Below are 23,054 nucleotides of genomic sequence, written 5' to 3' on the forward strand. Positions count from 1 at the left end.
TGAGATGGCTGGATGGCATCACCAACTCGAAGGACATGAGTTTGAGTGAACTGCGGGAGTTGATGATGGACAGGGAGGCCTGGCGTGCTGCGATTCATGGGGTCGCAGGGGCGTCCTACAGGACTCAGCCATGACTGAACTGAGAGATTATATCAGGCCCTGCCTGTGAGAGTTACAAAGTAGCACAAAGCACCCTTACTGTGGTTAACCCCTTGATTAGGTCAGGCCTGGATGTATGTACTCAGGGCCCCCTACTTCCTCTGCACAACACAATGCACTGTCACTGTCCTAGACTACCTGTAAAGCTACCTGAGGGCAGGATCCAGCTTGTTCTCTGTCGCATCCCCAGCACCCCTCAGCCTAAGGACACGCCATAAGCATTTGTTGAAAGACAAATGAAAAAACATGTAAAGTTAAAAACGCGTGATAAGTTTATGCTTAAGAAAATATTCATCTGGAGAAGACCTAGATCAATCCTGCGAGTTAGAGTAATTAGAAAAAGGCCTGAAACTAAAGTAGTATTTCAAACGGGTTAAATTTCAGTAACATTTAGAAAAAATTCAAAGCTAAAACAACCAATGGGCAAAGATAAAAAGGGTGGCCTCAAACACCTGCCTAGAGGACACATTGCCTGTACCCTGGTGGCGCACCACCAGATTTCTGGGCAGGGCTCCAGGATTAGCTGACCATAGCTGCACGGCAATGTTGTCCCGCTCACCAAGGGGCAGACACTAATAGAGATAATAAGCCACATGCACCCAAAATGGCAAGGAAAAGCATCTCCAGTCTCCGCTCACGGTGAGCCACGCGACGACCAAGCAGAAGGGAGAGGACAGGGATCTCCAGGGCGCCCTCTTCTGGCGAAGGAGAGACTCCATCCTCCCCTATTCTCGTCCTTTAGGGTAAAACAGGTTGCAGGCCGAATTGTGTCGCCGCAAAAATGTCAGTGACACTCCCCATGACTGCCAAAGAATTAACAGTGCGGTACAGCTTCCGCAGGCTCGTCCCCACAAAGAGAGTGGACCTGCGGGATTCGAGGCCCCGTACTCACCTCCCCAACCACCCTGGCGGGTCTGCTCTCGGAGCCCTCCCTGACCCCAGCCGCTGAGCACGCGGATTCGCGGCACCAGCGTCTCCTCCAGAAGGCCGTGCTCAAGTTCACTTGCCTGCAGCCGCGAGTTGGAGGGGTGCGCGAGAGCAGGGTGGAGCTTTACTTACACCACTGCATTCATTCCCATCCCACCCACAGCGTACCCGAAAACTCGCGTGTCATCAGTTTGAACACTGCAGACTAGGAGGATGCGGCTCCCTTAAGGCTGTGCGCGGGCGGCGGACCGGAAGTGACGTGCCGTGCGGCGTATTCCCGCCCTGCCCTTCGCCGGCGGGAACTCAGGCTGCTTGCTGAAGGCGGCATCTGTTAAGTGTCCCCGCTCTGCGCTCGGGGGTTCCTGGGCCTGAGAGTCTCAGCTTGGGGGACGGAGCTAAGACTTCGTGACCATCTCGCCCTTTCCTTGTCCCGGAAATCTCAGGAACGAGCCGGCGGCGTCCTCGCTCTCGATACGAGCGACTGAAAGGCCCAGGCACTGCCGGTGAACACGCGCGGGGAACCGGGGAGAACAGGTGACCAGCCGGAGAAATTGCGAGGATTACCTTCTCCTTTCTCCATTCTTGCTCCCTCGATGCCCCTGTGATGTCTTCCACCCCTTCCTCACCCCTTGGTGTACGGGTAGCTCAGTCTTACCCTTCAAAGCCCTGCTTTGGATGATATTACAGCCTGTGGCAGGGATGGACTAATCCAACAACGGTAAAAACCTTAGTTTACAGATATTAACAGTTTATTTTATTCATTGATTATATACTCCTATGCTAAGCACAGAGCTGTGTGTTTGCATAGTTCTTTTAACTCAGTTGCCTTATGAAATGGGTCTTTAGGTTCTTTTACAGAAGGGGAAACTGAGTCTGATAAATGGTAATTCAGTCACCAAATCTTATAGAGCATCTATCCTGTGCCAGACCCTGGAAACACAACAGTGAAAAAAAATTGCACTTCCAAAAAATAAATAAATAAAATTGCCACTAATGCTGGGGATTTTCAGGCAAACTGTCCCTAAAAACAGCCTTGTGCTGCTTGGGTGAATGTTTACTTGAATGATAATACTTATCTTCTGGGTGAGATTTTGAATTTTTTAAATTCCTCATGCTTTTCTGCGTTGTTTCGATTTCTTCACATGAGCATTCAATCAGAAAAACAGCTATTTACATTTTAACATCAGTGTCTCCTCTCCCCCAGTTTCCTCCCCACAAAAGCTTGTGAAAGCAAGCACAGGCTCTGCCAGTAAAATAGGCTCTTGAGTGGAGCTTTAGGCCCATGAGAAGCAGAGGGTTTTCATTTGTGGTCCTGGTACTCCTCCTAATTTTTGAGTCCATTCTAGGGTCTGAGCAAGAGCTAGGCCGATGACTGTTGAGACCCCTGTACAGTTTGGCCATCATACTTAACAAAAAGTTAGAAGTCCTTTTTTCTATAACTCACTCACTGTAAGTAGATTTTAAGTTCCTTTAGCACTTTGGCTTGTTGATGTCCCACTAGTGCTCAGTAGAATGCATTCAGAGGATGCTAGGTCACGGAGTGATGCCCTTCGCGTAGTATTTATTGAATGTCTATACGGGGTTAAGTGTGCTTTCAGGCTATACTTCTTCATAATGGTTTCAAAAGAGCTTTTCCCTTTCTGTCTTAGACCTGGTCAGGGTGAAGTAACCATGCAGGCATTTCTAAAAGGCGCATCTATCAGCACTAAACCACCGCCGACTAAGGATCGAGGAGTAACTGCCACTGTCAGAAGTACTGGAGAGAACAAGAAAGCCAAACCTGTTCCGTGGGTGGAAAAATAGTAAGAACACGTATTTTTGTTGAAATAATAAATTACTCTCAGACCAGTTTTGAGTCACTTTTTCTGTTTAACTTAAGAGGAGGATGATTTGCCTTGCTGGTGAAGTGAAGTCGCTCAGTCGTGTCTTGACTCTGTGACCCCGTGCACTGTAGCCTACCAGGCTCCTCTGTCCATGGGATTTTCCAGGCAAGAATACTGGAGGGGGTTGCCATTTCCTTCTCTAGGAGATCTTCCGGACCCAGGGATAGAACCCAGGTCTCCCGTATTGTAGGCAGGTGCTTTACCATCTGAGCCATGAGGGAAATCCTTGCCTTGCTTTAGTTCAGTTCAGTTGCTCAGTTGTGTCCGACTCTTTGCAACCCCATGAACGCCAGGCCCCCCTGTCCATCATCAACTCCCGCAGTTCACTCAAACTCACGTCCATCGAGTCAGTGATGCCATCCAGCCATCTCATCCTCTGTCGTCCCCTTCTCCTCCTGTCCCCAATCCCTCCCAGCATCAGAGTCTTTTCCAGTGAGTCAACTCTTCGCATGAGGTGGCCAAAGTACCGGAGTTTCAGCTTTAGCATCATTCCTTCCAAAGAAATCCCAGGACTGGTCTCCTTTAGAATGGACTGGTTGGATCTCCTTGCAGTCCAGGGGACCCTTGAAGAGTCTTCTCCAACCACAGTTCAAAAGCATCAATTCTTCGGTGCTCAGCTTTCTTCACAGTCCAACTCTCACATCCATACATGACTACTGGAAAAACCATAGCCTTGACTAGACAGACCTTTGTTGGCAAAGTAATATCTCTGCTTTTGAATATGCTATCTAGGTTGGTCATAACTTTCCTTCCAAGGAGTAAGTGTCTTTTAACTTCATGGCTGCAGTCACCATCTGCAGTGATTTTGGAGCCCAAAAAATAAAGTCTTACACTGTTTCCACTGTTTTCCCCATCTATTTGCCATGAAATGATGGGACCAGATGCCATGATCTTAGTTTTTTGATTGTTGAGCTTTAAACCAACTTTTTCACTCTCCTCTTTCACTTTCATCAAGAGGCTTTTTAGTTCCTCTTCATTTTCTGCCATAAGGGTGGTGTCATCTGCATATCTGAGGTTATTGATACTTCTCCTGGCAATCTTGATTCCAGCTTGTGCTTCTTCCAGCCCAGCGTTTCTCATGATGTACTCTGCATATAAGTTAAATTAAGCAGGGTGACAATATACAGCCTTGACGTACTCCTTTTCCTATTTGGAACCAGTCTGTTGTTCCATGTCCAGTTCTAACTGTTGCTTCCTGACCTGCATATAGGTTTCTCAAGAGGCAGGGTTGCCAATTAGGACTTCCCTAGTGGTCCAGTGGCTCAGACTCCGTCCTCCCAATACAGAGGGCCCAGGTTCTATCCCTGGTGGGGGAACTAGATCCTAAGAGTTCACATGCCAAAGCCAAAATCAAAGATCCCGTATGCTGCGGCTAAGCCCTGGCACAGCCAAATAAACAAATACTATTTTTCAAAAAAAAAAAATCATCTTTCAAAGAAAATCACCCAATTGTATAAGTCATAGAACCTTGGAACTGAAATGTACCTTAGAATACTCTAGCTCAATTCACTTATTTTCTGCATGAACTACAGCCTTCTCTGTTACTGAGGTCTATAGTTTTGGGGGCTGAGATACAGCAGTGAAGAAAACAAAGTTTCTATAAGCTGACCATAAGCTCTTAGGAGTTTTGCTTAAGTCCACATAATCTGTTCCTCTTTTCATTACTGGTAACTGGAAATTGTTGAGTTTTTGTTTATACATTTTTGGCAAAAACAACACTGATGGGGCTATTAAATTTCAGTCAGTTAAATGATATTATAACAAGTAGTTGTAACCCCTAGTGTACCCTCAGTTATTACCAAAGAATTGCAGATTACTTATAAGCAAAGTAAGGCCTTCATAAGTTTTGTTTGGCATCAATAATGGTTTTAAAAGTTGGAAATTTCACATAAAAGTCTATAATCTTTTCATTAAATAAATTACACAAAGGTTAAAATCTAGATTTTCAGCTTCTCAAGAGATTAGGCAGCACTATATTCAGGTTCTCACCTGAAAACACTTAAATGGAATGCTACTCATTCTGGAAAGGTAGTATGCTCCTCACTTCACCACCGTCCCTACTAGTGTCTCTTGTCTTAAACTTGCATTTTTCACTCTTGTTATCTGCCTGGACTCTGCAGGTATTTGAATATGAAACCCTGGTTTATAATACATACTGGTTTTCTAAGGTAACATCTGACATAAATTCTTTCTGGCGTTGGCCTGATTACTTAGAAAAGTATAAATAGAAAAGAGCTTTTGATTAGTTAACTAAGCACTAAAGCCTAAACTTAGTGTTGGATAACTTAGGTTAACATCATTAGTTATGTAAGACAAAAGTTATACTTCATACTGATTAAGCTTATTTTGTTAGTGCTCAAGTGAATAGGTATGTGAATAGGTATGCATTTTTTGTGCACTTAGGTGATAAAAGAAATTGGTTTTAACCAATTAACAAAGTAACATATATGTAACTGTATTAGCCATAATTGTTATCTATTTTGAGGTTGCTAAATAGGTCTCTCTTTTCAGCTTAGGTGCAAGGAAACATGTTACTTACTAGGCAAGTGTTAACTTTACATTTTGAACCAGTTGGCATTTGTGATGTTATAAAATAAAATCATATTGCATAATTTTTGTAAGCACAACAGATGCAAACAGTGCATCTGGAACAGTGAGGAGTCACTTCATTTCATTCCTCAATATGTATTTGCTTGAAGTGAATACAGATAGGGTTTCCATATCCAGTTATGAAAGTTTCTCATTTCATTACTGATATGAGAGAATTATCATTGGTATTTTAGCAAAAGGAAAGACTTCTGTGGCTACTGTAATATACTAAATAAGTTTTTTTTTTTCCCGCCCACAGTCGACCAAAATGTGTGGATGAAGTTGCTTTCCAGGAAGAAGTGGTTGCAGTCCTTAAAAAGTCTTTAGAAGGAGCTGATGTGAGTAGCATATGCTGTCTGGAGTCCTAAAGTCATTGGGAGATTTGAGAATTCATTCACTCTCTTCCTTCCTTTATAGCTTCCAGTCCCTTTTAAATACTATTCTGTATATACATAGTAGGCCCTTTATTACTATTTGTACAGTGGAGGAGTAGTTCAACAAATCTTTATTGAGCATCTCTTCTATCCTATGGTGGCATGGTTATATGGTACACAAGTGGAGATCATTAAGCAAGATAGACTGGGTCCCTTTGCTCATGAGCTTTCATTTTGGTGGGGAGATAGAATAAACATGTAAGCACAATAAATGAGAGAATTATAGATAATGATAGCTACTGTCCTAGAGGAAATCAACCCTGAATATTCATTGGAAGGACTGATGCTGAAACTGAAGCTCCAATATTTTGGCCATCTGATGTGAAAAGCCTCATTGGAAAAGACCCTGATGCTGGGAAAGATTGAGGGCAAGAGGAGAAGGGAGTGACAGAGGATGAGATGGTTGCTTGGCATCACCAACTCAATGGGCATGAGTTTGAGCAAACTCCAGGAGACAGTGAAGGACAGGGAAGTTTGGCATGCTACAGTCCATGGTTTGCAAAGAGTCAAAAACAACAGTGACTGAACAACAACAATAGGTACTATGAGGAAGAGTAAAAGATTCTTTGAAACTATGATTGCTCACCTAATTTTAGGATTTGAACTCTCAATACAATACCAAAAAAAAAAAAGTGTTCTGTTTACAGCATCATGTCACCTGCTGTGATATAGGATAAAATGTTCTTGAGTGAGTTTACAGCATCATGTCACCTGCTGTGACATAGGATAAAATGTCCTTGAGTGAGTTGCATTTTTGATTAATTCAGAGATAAGATAAACCCATGTGAAGAATTAGGAGTTTAAAATTGTATAAGGCAAAGTGTTACAAGAGCTTAGTGGAGGAAGGGAAACGGTTGCAGAGGATAGTGTGATGTGGTTTTGCTGTATTCCGAAAATTTTCTTCCTCTCAACCTGGCTGTTTTGAATTAGAGATTCTTTGGGTTTTGATGCCATTGTTCTCTTCCTAGAATTACACTGCAACAGTATATATTTGAAAGAAGTTATATTTATAAAACTGTTGAATCTTCTTCACTATTATTTGTCTTAATTTGATCCACATACCTTTAGCTTTTAATTTTATAATGGCATACAATTTAAATTGCATGCTAATATTTACACAGATTGCAGGACATGATGTTTTTTAATTGCTGTGATTCATCAACTCCTTAAAAAAATGAAGTGGGATTATGATCCAGTTCTTGACTTCATGGCATCTAATTTACAAGGCTGAATTAAGAATTTTCTTCTTTAACCGCTTGTTCAATAATTTGTGTTTCTTTTCAGATTTAAGTTTTTTGAAACTTAGAGTTGAAGTAATTTTGTAAAGGAAATTAAAATGGATAACCTGTATAGCACAGGGAATTCTGCTTAATATTATATGGCAGCCTGGATGGGAGGGGAGTTTGGGAGAGAATGGATAATTGTATACGTATGATTGAGTCCCTTACCTGTCCATCTGAAACTGTCACAACATTGTTAATCAGCTATATTCCAATACAAATAATTTTTTTTAAAAAAAGACTAAAGCAAAATAATTCATTCCTTCATTTACACTAAAGAATATTAAAGTAGAATTATAAGAGACTTTTTTTCAGAAATCAATTTTTAGAACTGATATTGCATGTACAGTCCTTGAATGCTCTTTATGTATATATTATCAGACTATTACATAATGTAAGGCTTAATAATTTTACTGTATTTTAAAGAATTTAAAGTATTGTATGTAGTAGTTGACTGGATGAATCATTACAACTACTGAAGTAGTTGGAGCAAAGTAAAAATGAAGTCTTAAAAATGAAGATGGCTGGGAGATTTTGTTTTTGTTTTTAAATAGGGAATCTCATAGTTTGTATCTTAAACTGTATGTTACCAGTGTAACAGTAATAGTTTTTTAGTATATTTATGTATTGGTTTATTTACTTGGCACATACTGAGTACTGCAGGAGATACTGAGAACATAGATGTGAGTAGAACAAATAAGATTCAAGCTTTCCATATAGTGAGGTAAACAGGTATTTTAAGTTAAACCCAACAGCTAAATAAATAACAATAAATAATTGCAAATTACATCAAGTACAACAGAGACCAATGGGAGAATAACAGAAGAGACCCTCCTTAGATTGGGTGGTCAGGGAAGGCGTCTGACTTGTAGTATGGGAGGAGTTGATAAACAGAAGAACGGAGTCAGACTTCAGCTCATGGGGAAGTATATGTGCAAGCCAGAAAGTTGTTAGCTGTTGGAGGCCATTGTGAGTTGGAATCTAGGAGAGAGAGGTGGTGAGAAAATCATGGACATCCTTGTAGGTTATAGTAAGCAAGTTGATTTGGGGATGTGTTTTGCTTTTCTCAGTAGAGTTTGAACATGGTGAATAGCTTTAAGTAGCAAGTAGCGTGGCATCTGATTTGAGTGAGGAATGAATGGATGGGAAGAGGGAGGACGGGGCAAGAGTGGAAGCAAATAAACCTCACTGCTTAGTTTCCTATGTGCAGTGATTGCCGTACAGGAAAGGACATACTGAAGACTGTAGTTTCACAGAGAAAGACAAATATCATATGATACAGCTTATGTACAGCAATTTAAAAAAAAAAGATACAAATGAACTTACTTACAAAACAGAAACAGAGTCACAGACTTAGTAAACAAACATATCCTTCCTAGAGAGGGGAAGGGTTAGTAGGTAGATGGGGAGTTTGGGATTGACATGTACACACTGCTATATCTAAAATAGAAAGCCAACAAGGACCTACTGTATAGCACAGGGAACTCTGCTTAATATTCTGTAATAACCTAAATGGGGAAAGAATTTGAAAAAAAAAGACACATGCCTATATATAACTGAATCACTCTGCTGTACACCTGAAACTACCAATTATATTCCAATATAAAATCAAAAAAATTTTTTAAGTATACAGTTTCATAACAGTACTTGTTAGAATTTAGTACATTTGTTAATCTGTACCACAGATGAGTTGACTGTTTGATAGGAGCCAAGCCAGCTAGATTTAAGGTTTAAAAGAACTAGTTATTTAATCTTATCCTATCTTCTACTGATGAAATATATGCAGGCATCCCTATAGGCGGGGTACATAATCATGATGTGGACTACTGTGTGACAATAGATGCTTTTTATTTTTAATGTTTCTATTCTTGGAACTTTAGCTCATGGAAAGCCCCAGTATGCCATTTTCATTCCTTTTTCCTTGATATTGGCCAAATCCAATTTGGTCAGTGTCCCTTTTGAACCAACTGACATCTTTATAAAATATAAAATCTTGTCCGGTCATGAGTTCAGATGTGAGATAAGGAACTGATAGAAGCTCAGGATTTCATTCAGAAATAGGAGGTTTTTAATTCCAGCTTTGAAAATCCCACCTAAGTATTAGATTAGATATAGAACAATTTTAAGTATTGATTCAGTTTAAGATACTAGAAAGACATCTTGAGGAAAAATGATAGTGTTTGTGAAAAAGCAGGATTTAGTACTATTATTACTGTAATACCAGTTATATTAAGAAATCTTTGTTTTCAGACATACATGCCCTATTAAGGAAGTCATTGTACTCTTCCATAGACATTTTCAGTCACTTTTAACCTGGGTGCATCAGAATATAATTTTTTAAAAAATAAAATCTTAACTTCTGCAGCTCCCTAATCTCTTGTTTTACGGGCCACCTGGAACTGGAAAAACATCAACTATTTTGGCAGCAGCTAGGGAACTCTTCGGGTAAGTTGAAATCTCTCTCTTTCTCTTTTAAGACTTGACACTAAGAACCTCTGGTACTGCTTTTCTTTCTCTAAAACTTTGCACTTGTTTTTCTGTGAGTTTGTTGTTGGGTTGTTGTTCAAGCGTTTGAATGTATAAGGAGCCTCGTGATTTTTTTTCATCACTTTAAAACTCATTGTCATTTTGGAGACTAGAGGACCCTATCTGCAGTCATGATGATAATTTCATTACTCTTAATGGTCATGTTCATGTCTGTGTCATAGAATTTGCTGTTTTGATGCTACTGATGTGGACCGCCCCTTCTTGAGTTCTTTCTTGCTCTGGACTTCCCAGGGCCTGCCTCTAGAGTGGCTGGGCCAGCTTCATGCCCTCAAGTATCCTGAGTGTAAGCAGAGTGTCATAGTTGATGCAGTATGATTCCAGGTACAGCAGAAAATCTCTGTGAGCCACCTTCTTAGAGTCCTCTTCCTAGACTGACTGTGTTTAGCTTAGCCAGCTGTTATAGTAGGGGGGCCCGGAGCCCTGTATCTAAAGTTAAAAGATATATTTCAGCCTCTATCTGGTATCCATGCAACATGCACCAACATAGCAGCAGCTATCTTTAATTTATCCAGGATTTTAATATCAGGCATATGGCCTAAAGGGTACATTTGAAATCCTACACATGAAAATAATTAGATGCCTCTGAAACCACCAAATATGTAAGGATAATTAGTTCTGTTGAGATGTCAAGGAAGACAAAAGGGGAACCTGCTCTGAACCTAGTATTTTGACAGCAACATTTGTTTTCTCAAGAAAATTTTAAAGGAGCTTTTTTGATTAATTCCACAACTCAGATCCAGTCTGAACCATCCTTAGCAATGCAGTCATAAAGAAGCTGTTAAGTATAGTTTACTATTAGTTGTTCTAGAGTAAGTTTTATATATATATATATATATGTATGTATGTTATGTGTGTGTATATATACACACACACATAGAAAAATAACTAGAAGGAAGTATTCAAAACAATGGTTTAGCAGGATATGCCAGGTGTTTTTATTTTCTTCTAAATTCTCAGATTTTCCTACGAAGAGCTACTTTTAATAATCTTTTTTAAAAAGAACTAAAAAGTAAATAAACTTCATATTTTGATCCAGTAGTTTTCCTTATAGCAAGATACTTTTTGGAAAGAATTCAAAATATGCTACATTGCACCTTCATTTTAAATTGTAACGTATTTAAAACTAAATGTTTAACAATGGAAGGATGTTACCAGTCTTAGGTTAGAAAGTCATAGCTATTAAAATGGTTTTTACAGTGTTTATCATGACATGGCAAGATGTTTATGAACAGTACAAAGTGGAAAATTGATTTAAAATTTAGCACAGTATGTGGTATCATCTACCTTTTTTTTTTAATGTATCAGAAAAAAGCTAGAATGTTAACTGTATGACTTTGCAAAAGAGAAAATACAGGACTGTGTGCCTTATATCCATATTGTTAACTAGGTGTATTTTAAACTATTGAAAAATGTACAGATGTTAAAATATGGTTTAAACCTGGTTTACTTATGTGCTCTATGATGTTTCTCTTTTTTTTATTTTGACATAGGCCTGAACTTTTTCGATTAAGAGTTCTTGAGTTAAATGCTTCTGATGAACGTGGAATACAAGTAGTTAGAGAGAAAGTTAAGAATTTTGCCCAATTAACTGTGTCAGGAAGCCGTTCAGAGTAAGTAAGCTCACCTTCCCTTTTTTATACTGTGTCCTTTTATTTGTTTAAAATACATTTCTGCCAAAATTTCAACTTCTTTCATATTAGATCATATTAATTATTTAAAATTAGAAATGACCTTTCCATTAGTAACTAATTTTAAGTTATTTAGCTATCAGGGGTTTTTAGTTGATATTTTGTCTAAGGAGTATTCATTAGTCAAATATGGTTTGGTGGTACACTCAAAATAAAAATCCTGATTTTTAATAATAATTCAATAGGGATGTTTAGTCAACTGCATATACTCCTTAGGTGGCAAAGTTCAAAGGTTGAATTTTTGGTACCTGGCATATATTTAATTTTATATGAGAGCACACTTGAGAATTTATAGAAAGTGAATGACAGTTTTTGATATCTACCTTGGATTGACAATATATATATATATCATATACTTGATAAGGGACTTAGATCAAGAATAAAGAATTCCTACAACTCAGTAATAAAAAGACAACCCAATTGAAAAATGGGCAAAGGATGTGAATAGGCATTACTCCAAGGAAGATGTTGCTGTTGTTGAATTGCTAAGTCGTGTCCAACTCTTTTGAAACCCCATGGACTGTAGCCCACCAGGCTCCTCTATCCATAAGGTTTCCCAGGTAAGAATATTGGAGTGGATTGCCATTTCCTCCTCCAAGGGATCTTCCCAACCCAGGGATTGAACCTGAGTCTTCTGCATTAGCCAACGGGTTCTTTACCACTGAGCCACCAAGGAAGCCCAAGGATGATAAACAAATGGTCAATAAGCATATCTAAACATGCTCATCAACATCATGAGCCATTCAGTTCAGTTCAGTCGCTCAGTCATGTCCGACTCTATGCGACCCCATGAATCACAGCACGCCAGGCCTCCCTGTCCATCACCATCTCCCGGAGTTCACTCAAACTCACATCCATTGAGTCAGTGATGCCATCCAGCCATCTCATACTTTGTCGTCCCCTTTTCCTCCTGCCCCCAATCCCTCCCAGCATCAGAGTCTTTTCCAATGAGTCAACTCTTCGCATGAGGTGGCCAAAGTACTGGAGTTTCAGCTTTAGCATCATTCCTTCCAAGGAATACCCAGGGCTGATCTCCTGTAGAATGGACTGGTTGGATCTCCTTGTAGTCCAAGGGACTCTCAAGAGTCTTCTCCAACACCACAGTCCAAAAGCATCAGTTCTTTGGCGCTCAGCTTTCTTCACAGTCCAACTCTCACATCCATACATGACTACTGGAAAAACCATAGCCTTGACTAGATGGGAGAAATGCAAATCAAAACCATGTTGAAATACCATTTACACCCATGTAGAATGGCTATATGGAGAAGGCAATGGCACCCCACTCCAGTACTCTTGCCTGGAAACTCCCATGGACGGAGGAGCCTGGTAGGCTGCAGTCCATGGGGTCACGAAGAGTCAGACATGACTGAGTGACTTCACTTTCACTTTTCACTTTCATGCATTGGAGAAGGAAATGGCAACCCACTCCAGTGTTCTTGCCTGGAGAATCCCAGGGATGGCAGAGCCTGGTGGGCTGCCGTCTATGGGGTCGCACAGAGTCGGACACAACCGAAGTGACTTACAGCAGCAGCAGCAGAATGGCTATAATCAAAAAGACAGAAGAAAACTGGTATTACCAAGGATGTGGAGAAATCAGAACTCTTATACATTGCTGGTTGTAATGTAAAATGGCACAGCCACTTTGAAAACAGTTGGCAGTTCCTCTAAAAGTTAAATATGACCCAGCAATTCCAGCCCTACAATATGTACTGACAGGATATGAAAATATATACACATGTACACAAATGTTTATAGCTGCAGCTTTCACAACAGTCAGAACATGGGGAAAACCCAATATTCATCAACTAAAGAATGGACTAATGAAAGGTAGTATGTTCATCCATTTGGCAATAAAAGGAATTGAAATAATGAGTTACAACATGGTTGAACCTTAAAAAACATTACATTAAGCGAAAGAAGCCAGTCACAAAAGACAGCATATTATGTTGACAGTATGATTCCATTTGTGTTCAATGTCCAGAATAGGCAAACCTGTGGAAACAGAAGGTAGAGATTCCTGATTGCCTATGGCTGGAAAAGATGGGAGAGAAGAGAAATGACTCCTGATGGGCACAGGTTTCCTTTTGGAGTGATGAGAACATTCTAAAGTAGATTGTGATAATGATGTGTGAATTAACTCCTGTGTATTTCTCTGAATCAGTGGAAAGCCATGTCCTCCTTTTAAAATTGTGATTCTGGATGAAGCAGATTCTATGACCTCAGCTGCTCAGGCAGCTTTAAGACGTACCATGGAGAAAGAGTCTAAAACCACCCGATTCTGTCTCATCTGTAACTATGTCAGCCGGTATGTATATTGCCCTCAAGATAGATACCAGGGAGCCTTACTTTGATAGCCCCAGAGGAAAAAAATGTTTCAAGGTTACCTTTAGTTTCCCCTTTATCAAATCTTGTTCTTAATAAAGTTCTTTGGGGGAGTTTTTGTAGACAATGACTTGTTTTTTCCCAATATTTTACAGAATAATTGAACCTCTGACCTCTAGATGTTCTAAATTCCGCTTCAAACCTCTGTCAGATAAAATTCAGCAGCAGCGGTTACTAGACATCGCTGATAAAGAACATGTCAAAATTAGCAATGAGGTAATTACTATTACTGTTACAGCTACTGTAAATTAGTAATGCCTTTGATGAATGCCTATGAAGAGGCCCTTTCTGAAAGAGTCAATTTTGTATTGCTTCAATTTCTGATGCCAGTTGCTCAGCCAAAGGTAAATGAACAGCTGGAATGTCTAGGAATTACAGGTTCAGCCTTACTGTTGCTATTAGAAATTTATTGTCTGTCAATATTGCAGACTCAAAGCTGAGGCAGATTTCATACAGACTACAAATTCTTCAACAGCAAACCTCTGCCTAGTCATTACTAACACTTCTGTGCAAGAATTAATTAGGTATGATGCAATTCTGGTAGTAATAGAATATATACACCCCTTATTCATTGTAGGAGAATTTAACCATAATTTATGTAATCAAGGCTGTCTCCATGAATCCTGCCACTACAGGATTGACATTCTTTATTAAATTCATCCTTAATTGGCCATTACAGATTAAGAACAACTTTTTTCTTTTTAGGGAATAGCTTATCTTGTTCAAGTGTCAGAAGGAGACTTAAGAAAAGCCATTACATTTCTTCAAAGTGCTACTCGACTAACTGGTGGAAAGGAAGTCACAGAAAAAGTGATCACAGATATTGCTGGGGTAAGAGCACTGGGTATCCTAAAATTATTTGACTTTTTTGTGACTTAAATTTACTTCAGCAAATAAGAGTGCTTATTATGTGCTGTCTATTCAAGCTGCTTCAACAAATGCCATAGACTGGTATATAAACAGAATTCTCAGTTCTAAAGGCTGGGAATTAAAGTGCCCACAGAGCCAGTGTTGAGGACATACTTCCTAATTCAGACCCGTTGATACCTCCCTGCATCCTTCTATGGTAAAGGAATATTTTCTAAGGGCATAAATTCAATTTGCGAGGGCTACACTCATGACTATAATCACCTCCCAGTGGTGTCACCTCCAAATACTATCATGTTTAGTCTGTAGCTTGTAGTAGTAGCTGGGGAGTATCAGAATGCAGGCAGGGATGTGGCAGTTAAATTTTAAAGGGTGGGTCCTATCCAAGGGGTAAGTGACTAAAGGAATTCTCTTGTGCCACACCCTTGTTTTCAGATAGTCCTCTCTCAAACTTAGCTCAACTGATCGACTAGCTCTGTATTGACATCTTGGAGAAAGGATTTTGTAAATGCCTTCCTCTGGTTACATGGCAGTGCCTGATCTTTATGCATTGGCATGCATAATCAAGGCTGGACCTACCTATCCAGACTACAAAACATGTGCTGCCTGAAGCATTTAACAGGGAGTGGGTACAAGACTGGTAGAGAAGTCAACTGTCTTCACCCAGAAACTAATTCTTTTAGGTAGTACCAGCTAAGACAGTTGATGGAGTATTTGCTGCCTGTCAGAGTGGCTCTTTCGACAAACTAGAAGCTGTGGTAAAGGTAAAGTGACTTGATTAGCCTTGGGGAAGGGGGAAGGGATAATAATGCTAAAATATATACGTTTTGGTTATAGGACTTGATAAATGAGGGTCATGCAGCAACTCAACTTGTAAATCAACTCCATGATGTAGTGGTAGAAAATGATAACCTTTCTGATAAACAGAAGTCTATTATTACAGAAAAACTTGCTGTAAGTAGGCATTTTCTACATTTCAGCACAACATACACACCACACCCACAAAAGGGCAGTTTTACTTACAATGTTTCATTTTCTTGTAGGAAGTTGATAAATGCTTAGCAGATGGTGCTGATGAACATCTGCAGCTGATCAGCCTCTGTGCCACTGTGATGCAGCAGTTAACTCAGAATTGCTAAAACTATGTTCCGTATGTATTTCATAAACAATTCATAATAAAAATAACCAAAGCACCTTTAAAGTGAATATACAATTTATTTAACATTCAAACTTCATTAAGACATGTGCAATATGGCAATTTTACTGGGGGTTTAACCCTACCTAGGATGATTGCTTGCTGGGGCTTAGCAACAGGGTCCAGTTCACACTTAGCACTAATTAAATACTTTATTGAATAAATATAATACCAAACAAAATGCATTCAAATGCTTAAAAAAAAATCAATTTTAAAGGCCTTTCTATTCAGGCTAATGACAAACACAATAAAGGCAGATATGCTAGTTTAACATAATTGGCTGATTTTATACAGCACTTATATCTTTTAGTCCACAAGTATATTATTAAATGATAGAGAACATCTAATACAACCATTTCTACAGAACTAGGAAATAAATTTCTAAGAAAGAAAGATTTTACAGACCCCATCTTTTATACCCACCCCAACAGTCTAACTCTAAAGAGGATAAAGCCAATGACTTTCCTCACAAGAGCTCACGACTAATGTCGCTTTGCTATCAAAATCTGTATTTCTGATCCGTTATGAGCATTGAGACAAGATTCAAATATTCCCAACGAAAGAAGCACAATGCACGTTGTGATCGCCTATTCAGCAACAGCGAGCACTGCATTCAAAACTATCTCATCCCAGGAATTAAATAAGGTCGGCCACATTCATTGGCATTTCCTCCACTGTAGTATTGTAGAAAGTCTCAATGTCACGAAGAATCCTCTTGTCTTCTTCAGTAACAAAGTTTATAGCCACACCTTTCCTCCCAAATCGACCCCCTCTGCCAATTCTGTGTGAGGAAAAGAAATCAGTCATTAGAATACATTACTTCTCACATGCTGCATGAACTACTGAACATGATGATCCACTTGTTAACCATCAGCTGCTGTTTACTTATCAAGGTTATAGTTCGTGCTTCTAATTGGAGCACTAGCTGCTCATCAATATCTAGAGAAAAAAATCTTCCTCTGCAGTTAGTGCCAAAAGGATTCAAGGCTTGTCTGGCTGCAAAATGAGATTTCATCAGGTGTTTTGAGCATTACTTTTTTTTTTTTTTTTAAAGCAGATGACAGTATTGTGTTTGGGGTAGTGAATTTAAAGCCCATACCAAAGTGGGCCAGCCAAGAGCAGATGTCAGCCTGGGACAGATGTAAAACACCAGGGATAAAACAAAAGTTATGTAATCCATTTCGACGCACTCCTGGAACTGTAAACTGCAAATACAAATGCTTTAAGGTTAACTATTGTCTGAAACTTAACAACTTTTTCCAGTGGGAAAACAAGTATTTGGTATGGTAACCCAAACTTATCACTGCTTTTTTGCTCAGTTTCACACGTTGTAACTCAAATTACTCAAACGTGTTTACCTCCAAAACATCTCTCTAACCTTCCTGATAGAAACCAGACAATACAAACCACCTAACGGGCTGATATACAAAATGCCTTAGCTGGAGCATGTTAAAATATCAAATAATCATGACAAAAAAAAAACAAGTATAAATACCGACTCGCTCTTTATTCAAACAGTGTGCTGTTTCGCTTATGATTCCACGTCCTAAATTACGTCAACGCCGTTTCTGAGTGCCATCTCGTCATCAACTGCTGCTATCGACTCCTGTATTTTTTAAAAAGTCTTTTTTTACATCATATAACAAAGTACAATTCAATTTACTTAGGGATAAAGCCACTATAACTAAACCAGGGACTGCTCAAATTGCTACCAGACAACACCAAGAAAATCCCAACTATAGAGGAATCACCAAGAAATCACATGGACACAAGAGCGTCACTAAAAATAAAGCTCAAAAGTAAGACCAACAGATCTAAAACAACCTGATCTGTATACTGTAGAGTCCACGATTTGGGCAACATTCACAACTGTTTTCCCACTGTGCACAATCTTCCCAAGTACAGTTTTGATTATATCCTACACCAAGTTACTATGTCTTAATACTTAATTCCCTGATTTGAAGTTACCTTTCAGACAATTTAGTCAGTAGAAAAGCAATGAGTTACACCAATACATTAGTAAGTCAAGATGCCATCTACTCACCTGTGAATATAATTTTCACGATTGGTAGGTAGATCATAGTTTATAACCAATGACACTTGTTGCACATCAATTCCACGAGCCTGAAATACAGTGATAATGATGTTCAAATTCTATGTAATATAGGGGCTTCCCTGGTGGCTCAGCAGTAAAAATCTGCCTGCAGTGAATGAAGGAGATGTGGGTTCAATTCCTGAGGTCCCCTGGGGAAGGAAATGGCAACCCACTCCTATATTCTTGCTAGAGAAATTCCATGGGCAGACGAGCCTGGTGGGCTACAGTCCGTGTGATGTAGGCCACAAAATAGTAATGAACTATATACTAAGTAGTATAGCTCACTGTGGAGCGTGGCCGTCTTTATTTTCCCAAATAGCCTGAAGTTGGTAAAGGCCATTAAAAAACCTTCCCCCAATAACAAACTTTTGGTGGATTAAAAAGAGCATTAAGAGACTTACCAACAGGTCAGTAGTGATCAGAACACGGCTTGACCCTGATCGAAATTCCCTCATGATAACATCTCTTTCTTTCTGGTCCATGTCACCATGCTGCAAAGTAACAAACCTATTAATTCAAGAATCACCAATCTGATTTGATGTAACTTAAAACTTTATCAACATGTATGAGACCAAGCGTCCCTGGCTACTACTGGAGCATAGCAGACAGGTATAGTAAAGAAACAACTTTATTTTTAGCAGGGGGAACGACAACACAGCACTTAGCAGCTATATTGTAGTCTAAATCCTGCTTTAGTAGAGGCTTCCATTACCAGTACTAGGTTAGAATACCTCTTACCAGGGCAGAAACTGTGAAGTCCCTGGCATGCATTTTCTCTGTGAGCCAGTCCACCTTGCGCCTTGTATTGAGAAAAATAACAGCCTGTGTAATTGTCAGTGTCTCGTACAAGTCACAAAGTGTATCCAACTTCCATTCCTACAGTATTTCAAAGAGAAAGTAACAGTCACGAACTTTCCAACTTACATTCTTTAAAAACTCATTTATTAGATTGGTCTAATGACATATTGCACCAAATCTTAAGACAAAGGACACTGGACATTAAGAAAGAGGTCCACCCCAGTCTTTACAATCTAGTGCAGTTCCTCTTCTTCTTGTGTAATACTCTGCTAGCATTATTACAAAAACCAAGGCTATCTTGGTTTCTGTAATTTTAGCACAGTGCTTATACAAGAAGGTAGAAACCTAACTTTTTAATTTTAACAATTACAAAAATTACCTCTCTTTCAACATTAATATAAAACTGTTTGATTCCTTCAAGGGTCAATTCTTCCTTTTTCACCAAAATTCGAATTGGATCTCTCATGAATTTTTTGGTCACTTCCAACACATCCGTTGGCATTGTGGCAGAAAGCAACACCACCTTAAAAAGATTTGTCACACGTAGTTAGCACAACTTCCACAATACTCAAGGGAAAACATTTTAAAGTCAAGCACCTCTGAACATGGAATTATGCCAGACTAAAGTAAGTTATGCATCAGTCGCTGTTAAGTAGGGGGAATGACACAGAACACTTCAACTGTAATAGTGCCTGTGTTTAATCTCCCGCAATTTTAGGAGACTGAAACAAAGCTCACCTGAATACTAGTATTTAATTTTTGGAAAATCTCATAGATTTGATCCTTAAACCCTCGGCTCAGCATTTCATCTGCTTCATCCAAAACGAACATTTTGATCCATTTTGGAGCTGTTAAAAAATACAGTCATGCCATCATATCTAAATTCTCAGGCATACTATTTGCTTTATTATAGTAAAAACTTTACTCATCAGCAATACTTACAGAGATATCTTCTGTTTAACATATCAAACACTCTCCCTGGTGTTCCAACAACAATATGTGGTGCTTCAGCCTGCAGTTTCTGCATTTCATTTCGAACATTTGTTCCACCAATGCAGGCATGACAAGTTGCTCCCATATAATCTCCAAGTGCCAGAATTACCTTTTGGATCTGAAAGCCAAAAGCCTTAATTATTATCCTGCAGAATTACAGGCTTGTGACTAAACTTCAAAAGCATAATGGCAAATATCTGGTCTGCAAATAGCTTTAATGCATGCACAGCACTTAACTACTTCCAAGCTTAAAATGCAGACCAATCTAACTACCTCAAAATAGACTTCTGTGATAACATCTTGTGCCTCAAACTTTGAATCCTAATGCCCCAGGTATCAGCTAGATAAAATACTTCCTGCACTATCCGTCACTGTGTAGCAAAGTTTAAGTAGGGATAAAAAAGTAGCAGATTTAGCTGGAAGTTAGTATTTATCCCGGAAGGATACTGCGACTTAATAATCTTGGCCTTAATAAAGCCTACAGGTATATTAGCAAGGCTTTACTTCAAAGCCAATAGAGCAGTGAGCTTTGAAAACGCAGCATGCAACAGATGTATCACAAACTACTGAGACTGTCGAAGGAGATTATATCACTGCAGTTTTCATGTTGCACAACTGCATTCAAAGTTAAAAATGAAAACGGGTCTAGTCCACCCTGAACAGAAACCTCCAGTTTCTCAATCTGTTACACAACCCTGCAAACCATACCTGCACACCCAGTTCCTGTCTAGCTTTCAACAAAACTCCCTGCATGCATGGACAGTTAAAAGGAGGGCTCTATAGGACAAATTTATACTAAGCTTTAAATTCTTCACAGTTGTGAAACCTGAAACCTATGCAACACGCAAGCAGTTTTTTTCAACTACACTATCAATACCTGTTGAGCCAGTTCTCTGGTGGGGGCCAATACTAGTGCTTGGGTCTCCTTGAACTCAATCTCCAACTGTTGCAGGATGGAAATAGCAAATGTGGCTGTCTTGCCAGTACCTGACTGAGCTTGAGCAATCACATCATACCCTAAAAAAAGTAGGATACATATTTACCGATCCCACATCAAACCGTTACTTCTAGTTCACACCATGTATTCCCTTTGGAACATGAATTATGCCCAAACAATAAAAGTGATCAGCAATGAGTATTCTCTTCATTTCAGGTCAGTCCCGAAAGATGATTGCCATCATTTCACTTTAAGGAATACATGTAAGTGCTAGTTTCCCAAAAGGTAATTTTCCCATATTAGAGGGGAAAAGATCCAGGTCTATGTTGAACAGTTAACTCGTTTTTAATAAGTGTCAACACGTTCTTTTACCTTTAATACATGGAATAATAGCTCTCTGCTGAATAGCTGATGGCTTCTCAAAACCATAAGCATAGATGCCCCGAAGAAGAGACTCCTTTAAGTTCATATCATCAAAGTTATCAACAATCTCATTCCAGTTGCTCTGCAAGTTAAAAAAAAAATAAAGGAATAAATGGGATGAACCAACCCACCTTTCCAAAGTTTCAAATTCCATATCTATTTCTTACCTCGATGACACCATCGGGGTCCATTCCCTCTGGGCCGCCATGTTCTCTGCTGACAAAAATACTGCAGTTAGAGAACATCCCTTCCCCATAACCCCAAAACTGCACATTCAGGGCGATAAAAGCCCTTTCATAACCGGTCTCACCCGGTCGCCCTCCCCGGCACGGGTAAACTTTCCAAACGATCAAAGGAAGATGGTGCCGCAGGGCACAAGACGTACTGCGCGCCCACTCAAAGGTTAGCAACCAGGGACGCCCGGAAACCCTACGGACGCAGGCCCTTCCCCCCAGGCCAGAGCGCCGGGCGCTCCACTCTCGGCCACGGACCATCTCGCGAGAGCTCCACGCGCCGAGCTCCGCCCCTAACACTGCGCAAGCCGGGGTGATTGACGCGGGCCGAGGCCCGGCAAGGCCTTGCCAACGGTTCGCCGGGAACGTGTGGCCGGCCCGGCCCGGCCTCTAGCCGCCGCCGTCCTACCCCTACCCACACCTATCGTCTAGCGCTCCCAAACCGCGCGGCTGGCCGCGAATAAAGCTTCGGGCCACAGTTATACTGTACCGACTGCGGACTGCGCCACGGCTTCCACTAAACGCCGGGCTCCGCAGAGGCAGGGGAAACGGCCGCGATTTCAAGGCGTATTTGGGAAAACACACTCTTTTACCACCCCGTTTTCATACTTTTACCCCACAACCTAGGCCCTACCCACCACGGAAGCTTCTCGAAGGACACTGGGGTACTGTACCCCAAGGCAATGCCTAAAACCCAGAATTCCCTGCCTCCTGACCACCTATTACAATCTCCACTGGCGCCTTAGGACCTATACCACAGAGCACCACCGAGGAAGCGCCATACCTATTATAATCCGCGGAGCCACCAGACATGATCCGAAGAACCACTCAGTGCCGGACTGAAAAGACAGCCGGGCCGCGCCACCCGTTTTTTATAGGCTCGCGGCCGGAACCCGTTTTCTGCGGAGGAATTTTCCTTCGCGCTTCGGCAGCCACAAAATTGAGACCCTAAAGTGCTTATCTCAGAAAATATCCTAAGCAAATCGGTGTTAAAGCCCAAATTAGGTTATTTGCCGATATTACAGGGCTGCTGAGAATCCCAGGACCTTGGGGAAGGTTGGAACTCTTTGCTCTGCAGCGGAAGAATATTGCAGCAAGTGGTGGGAAGACCTCGTTCCCGGCCCGCCCTGTTCCTACGGGGTTTCCGCATCCCCGAAGCAGAGGCAGCTGGGGCTCTGGACAGGACCGAGAGATGGAAAGCTGGGGCGTCCGGGGCTCTGGGTTCCCCCGGCTTCCCCTCCGGTTAGTGGGGCCAAGCTCGCCAATCCCGCGGCGCTCCGTGCCGGAGGGGCAGGCAAGTCTCTTCGCTGCACTGGAGGGGACTCGGGTTATTCCGCCTGTTCCCACCAATACCTAACTTGAAGATGAAGAGCCTCCTGGCCTTTCGCCGCAGCATTTAACATCCTGCATACCCTGACTATGTGAAATTACTGCTTCGGAAAATGTCGGCCACCCAACATGTCCTGGAAGGTCCCGTTTACCGTGTATTGTGCAAGGCGAGAAGAAATAGTGTGCTCTGCACGTATCTCTGGGGTAGCCACCTCCATTCTTCTCATGTTGCCTCTGGTCTTTTCTCATTCTCTCTTTAATACAATGCTTATAATATTTTAACAGGCGTGAGAAA

The 23,054-nt window shown here is 40.6% G+C and overlaps 2 protein-coding genes and 4 non-coding genes across 11 annotated transcripts; 1 reads left to right on the forward strand and 5 right to left on the reverse strand.

Moving 5' to 3' along the window:
- The first annotated feature begins 1,357 nt into the window (after window positions 1-1,357).
- RFC4 (replication factor C subunit 4) lies at window positions 1,358-15,957 on the forward strand. Of its 3 annotated transcripts, none has more exons than XM_006058611.4 (11): window positions 1,359-1,620; window positions 2,736-2,888; window positions 5,818-5,896; window positions 9,638-9,717; window positions 11,310-11,429; window positions 13,669-13,812; window positions 13,985-14,105; window positions 14,595-14,720; window positions 15,440-15,520; window positions 15,594-15,710; window positions 15,800-15,957. In XM_006058611.4, the coding sequence occupies exons 2-11, from the start codon at window positions 2,758-2,760 to the stop codon at window positions 15,893-15,895; spliced, it is 1,095 nt and encodes a 364-aa protein (XP_006058673.2). In that variant the 5' UTR covers window positions 1,359-1,620; window positions 2,736-2,757; the 3' UTR covers window positions 15,896-15,957. The 3 variants fall into 3 exon arrangements, with proteins under 3 accessions (XP_006058675.1, XP_006058673.2, XP_006058674.2); XM_006058612.4 differs by lacking the exon at window positions 1,359-1,620 and adding an exon at window positions 1,637-1,804; XM_006058613.4 differs by lacking the exon at window positions 15,440-15,520 and having other exon boundaries at window positions 1,358-1,620.
- Window positions 15,952-22,327, reverse strand: EIF4A2 (eukaryotic translation initiation factor 4A2). 4 transcript variants are annotated; one of them, XR_003109693.3, is made up of 12 exons: window positions 22,215-22,315; window positions 21,365-21,413; window positions 21,147-21,279; window positions 20,715-20,854; window positions 19,787-19,955; window positions 19,583-19,692; window positions 19,224-19,367; window positions 18,785-18,922; window positions 18,448-18,537; window positions 17,996-18,075; window positions 17,451-17,557; window positions 16,617-16,732 (listed from the first exon to the last, which is right to left on the reverse strand). XR_003109693.3 is itself a non-coding variant. In XM_006058609.4 (11 exons), exons 1-11 carry the CDS (start codon window positions 22,241-22,243, stop codon window positions 16,588-16,590), a joined length of 1,224 nt encoding a protein of 407 aa, XP_006058671.1. In that variant the 5' UTR covers window positions 22,244-22,327; the 3' UTR covers window positions 15,952-16,587. The 4 variants fall into 4 exon arrangements, 2 of the variants coding, with proteins under 2 accessions (XP_006058671.1, XP_006058670.1); XR_003109692.3 differs by having other exon boundaries at window positions 17,447-17,557; XM_006058609.4 differs by lacking the exon at window positions 17,451-17,557 and having other exon boundaries at window positions 15,952-16,732; window positions 21,365-21,410; window positions 22,215-22,327.
- On the reverse strand, window positions 18,281-18,421 carry LOC112587439. Its single transcript, XR_003111937.1, has one exon. It is a non-coding gene; the product is annotated as a small nucleolar RNA SNORA4 (small nucleolar RNA).
- On the reverse strand, window positions 18,608-18,739 carry LOC112587423. The gene has a single exon (XR_003111910.1). It is a non-coding gene; the product is annotated as a small nucleolar RNA SNORA63 (small nucleolar RNA).
- Window positions 19,007-19,183, reverse strand: LOC112587487. Its single transcript, XR_003111995.1, has one exon. It is a non-coding gene; the product is annotated as a small nucleolar RNA SNORA81 (small nucleolar RNA).
- LOC112587496 lies at window positions 20,957-21,025 on the reverse strand. Its single transcript, XR_003112009.1, has one exon. It is a non-coding gene; the product is annotated as a small nucleolar RNA SNORD2 (small nucleolar RNA).
- Window positions 22,328-23,054: the final 727 nt, after the last annotated feature.

This window comes from Bubalus bubalis, chromosome 1 (genome assembly GCF_019923935.1).
Source record: "Bubalus bubalis isolate 160015118507 breed Murrah chromosome 1, NDDB_SH_1, whole genome shotgun sequence".
Classification (NCBI taxonomy): domain Eukaryota; kingdom Metazoa; phylum Chordata; class Mammalia; order Artiodactyla; family Bovidae; genus Bubalus; species Bubalus bubalis.

Coding starts and splice junctions, on each gene's coding strand:
- EIF4A2 (XM_006058608.4), bottom strand. CDS start 22,243: ATGTCTGGTGGCTCCGCGGATTATAATAG. Junction 19,693..19,786: donor GTTAAACAGAAGATATCTCT/GTAAGTATTGCT, acceptor ATTTTTTAACAG/CTCCAAAATGGATCAAAATG. Junction 16,733..17,995: donor CGTGAAAATTATATTCACAG/GTGAGTAGATGG, acceptor TTCCTCACACAG/AATTGGCAGAGGGGGTCGAT.
- RFC4 (XM_006058611.4), top strand. CDS start 2,758: ATGCAGGCATTTCTAAAAGGCGCATCTATCAGCACTAAACCACCGCCG. Junction 11,430..13,668: donor GTGTCAGGAAGCCGTTCAGA/GTAAGTAAGCTC, acceptor TCTCTGAATCAG/TGGAAAGCCATGTCCTCCTT. Junction 15,711..15,799: donor TTATTACAGAAAAACTTGCT/GTAAGTAGGCAT, acceptor ATTTTCTTGTAG/GAAGTTGATAAATGCTTAGC.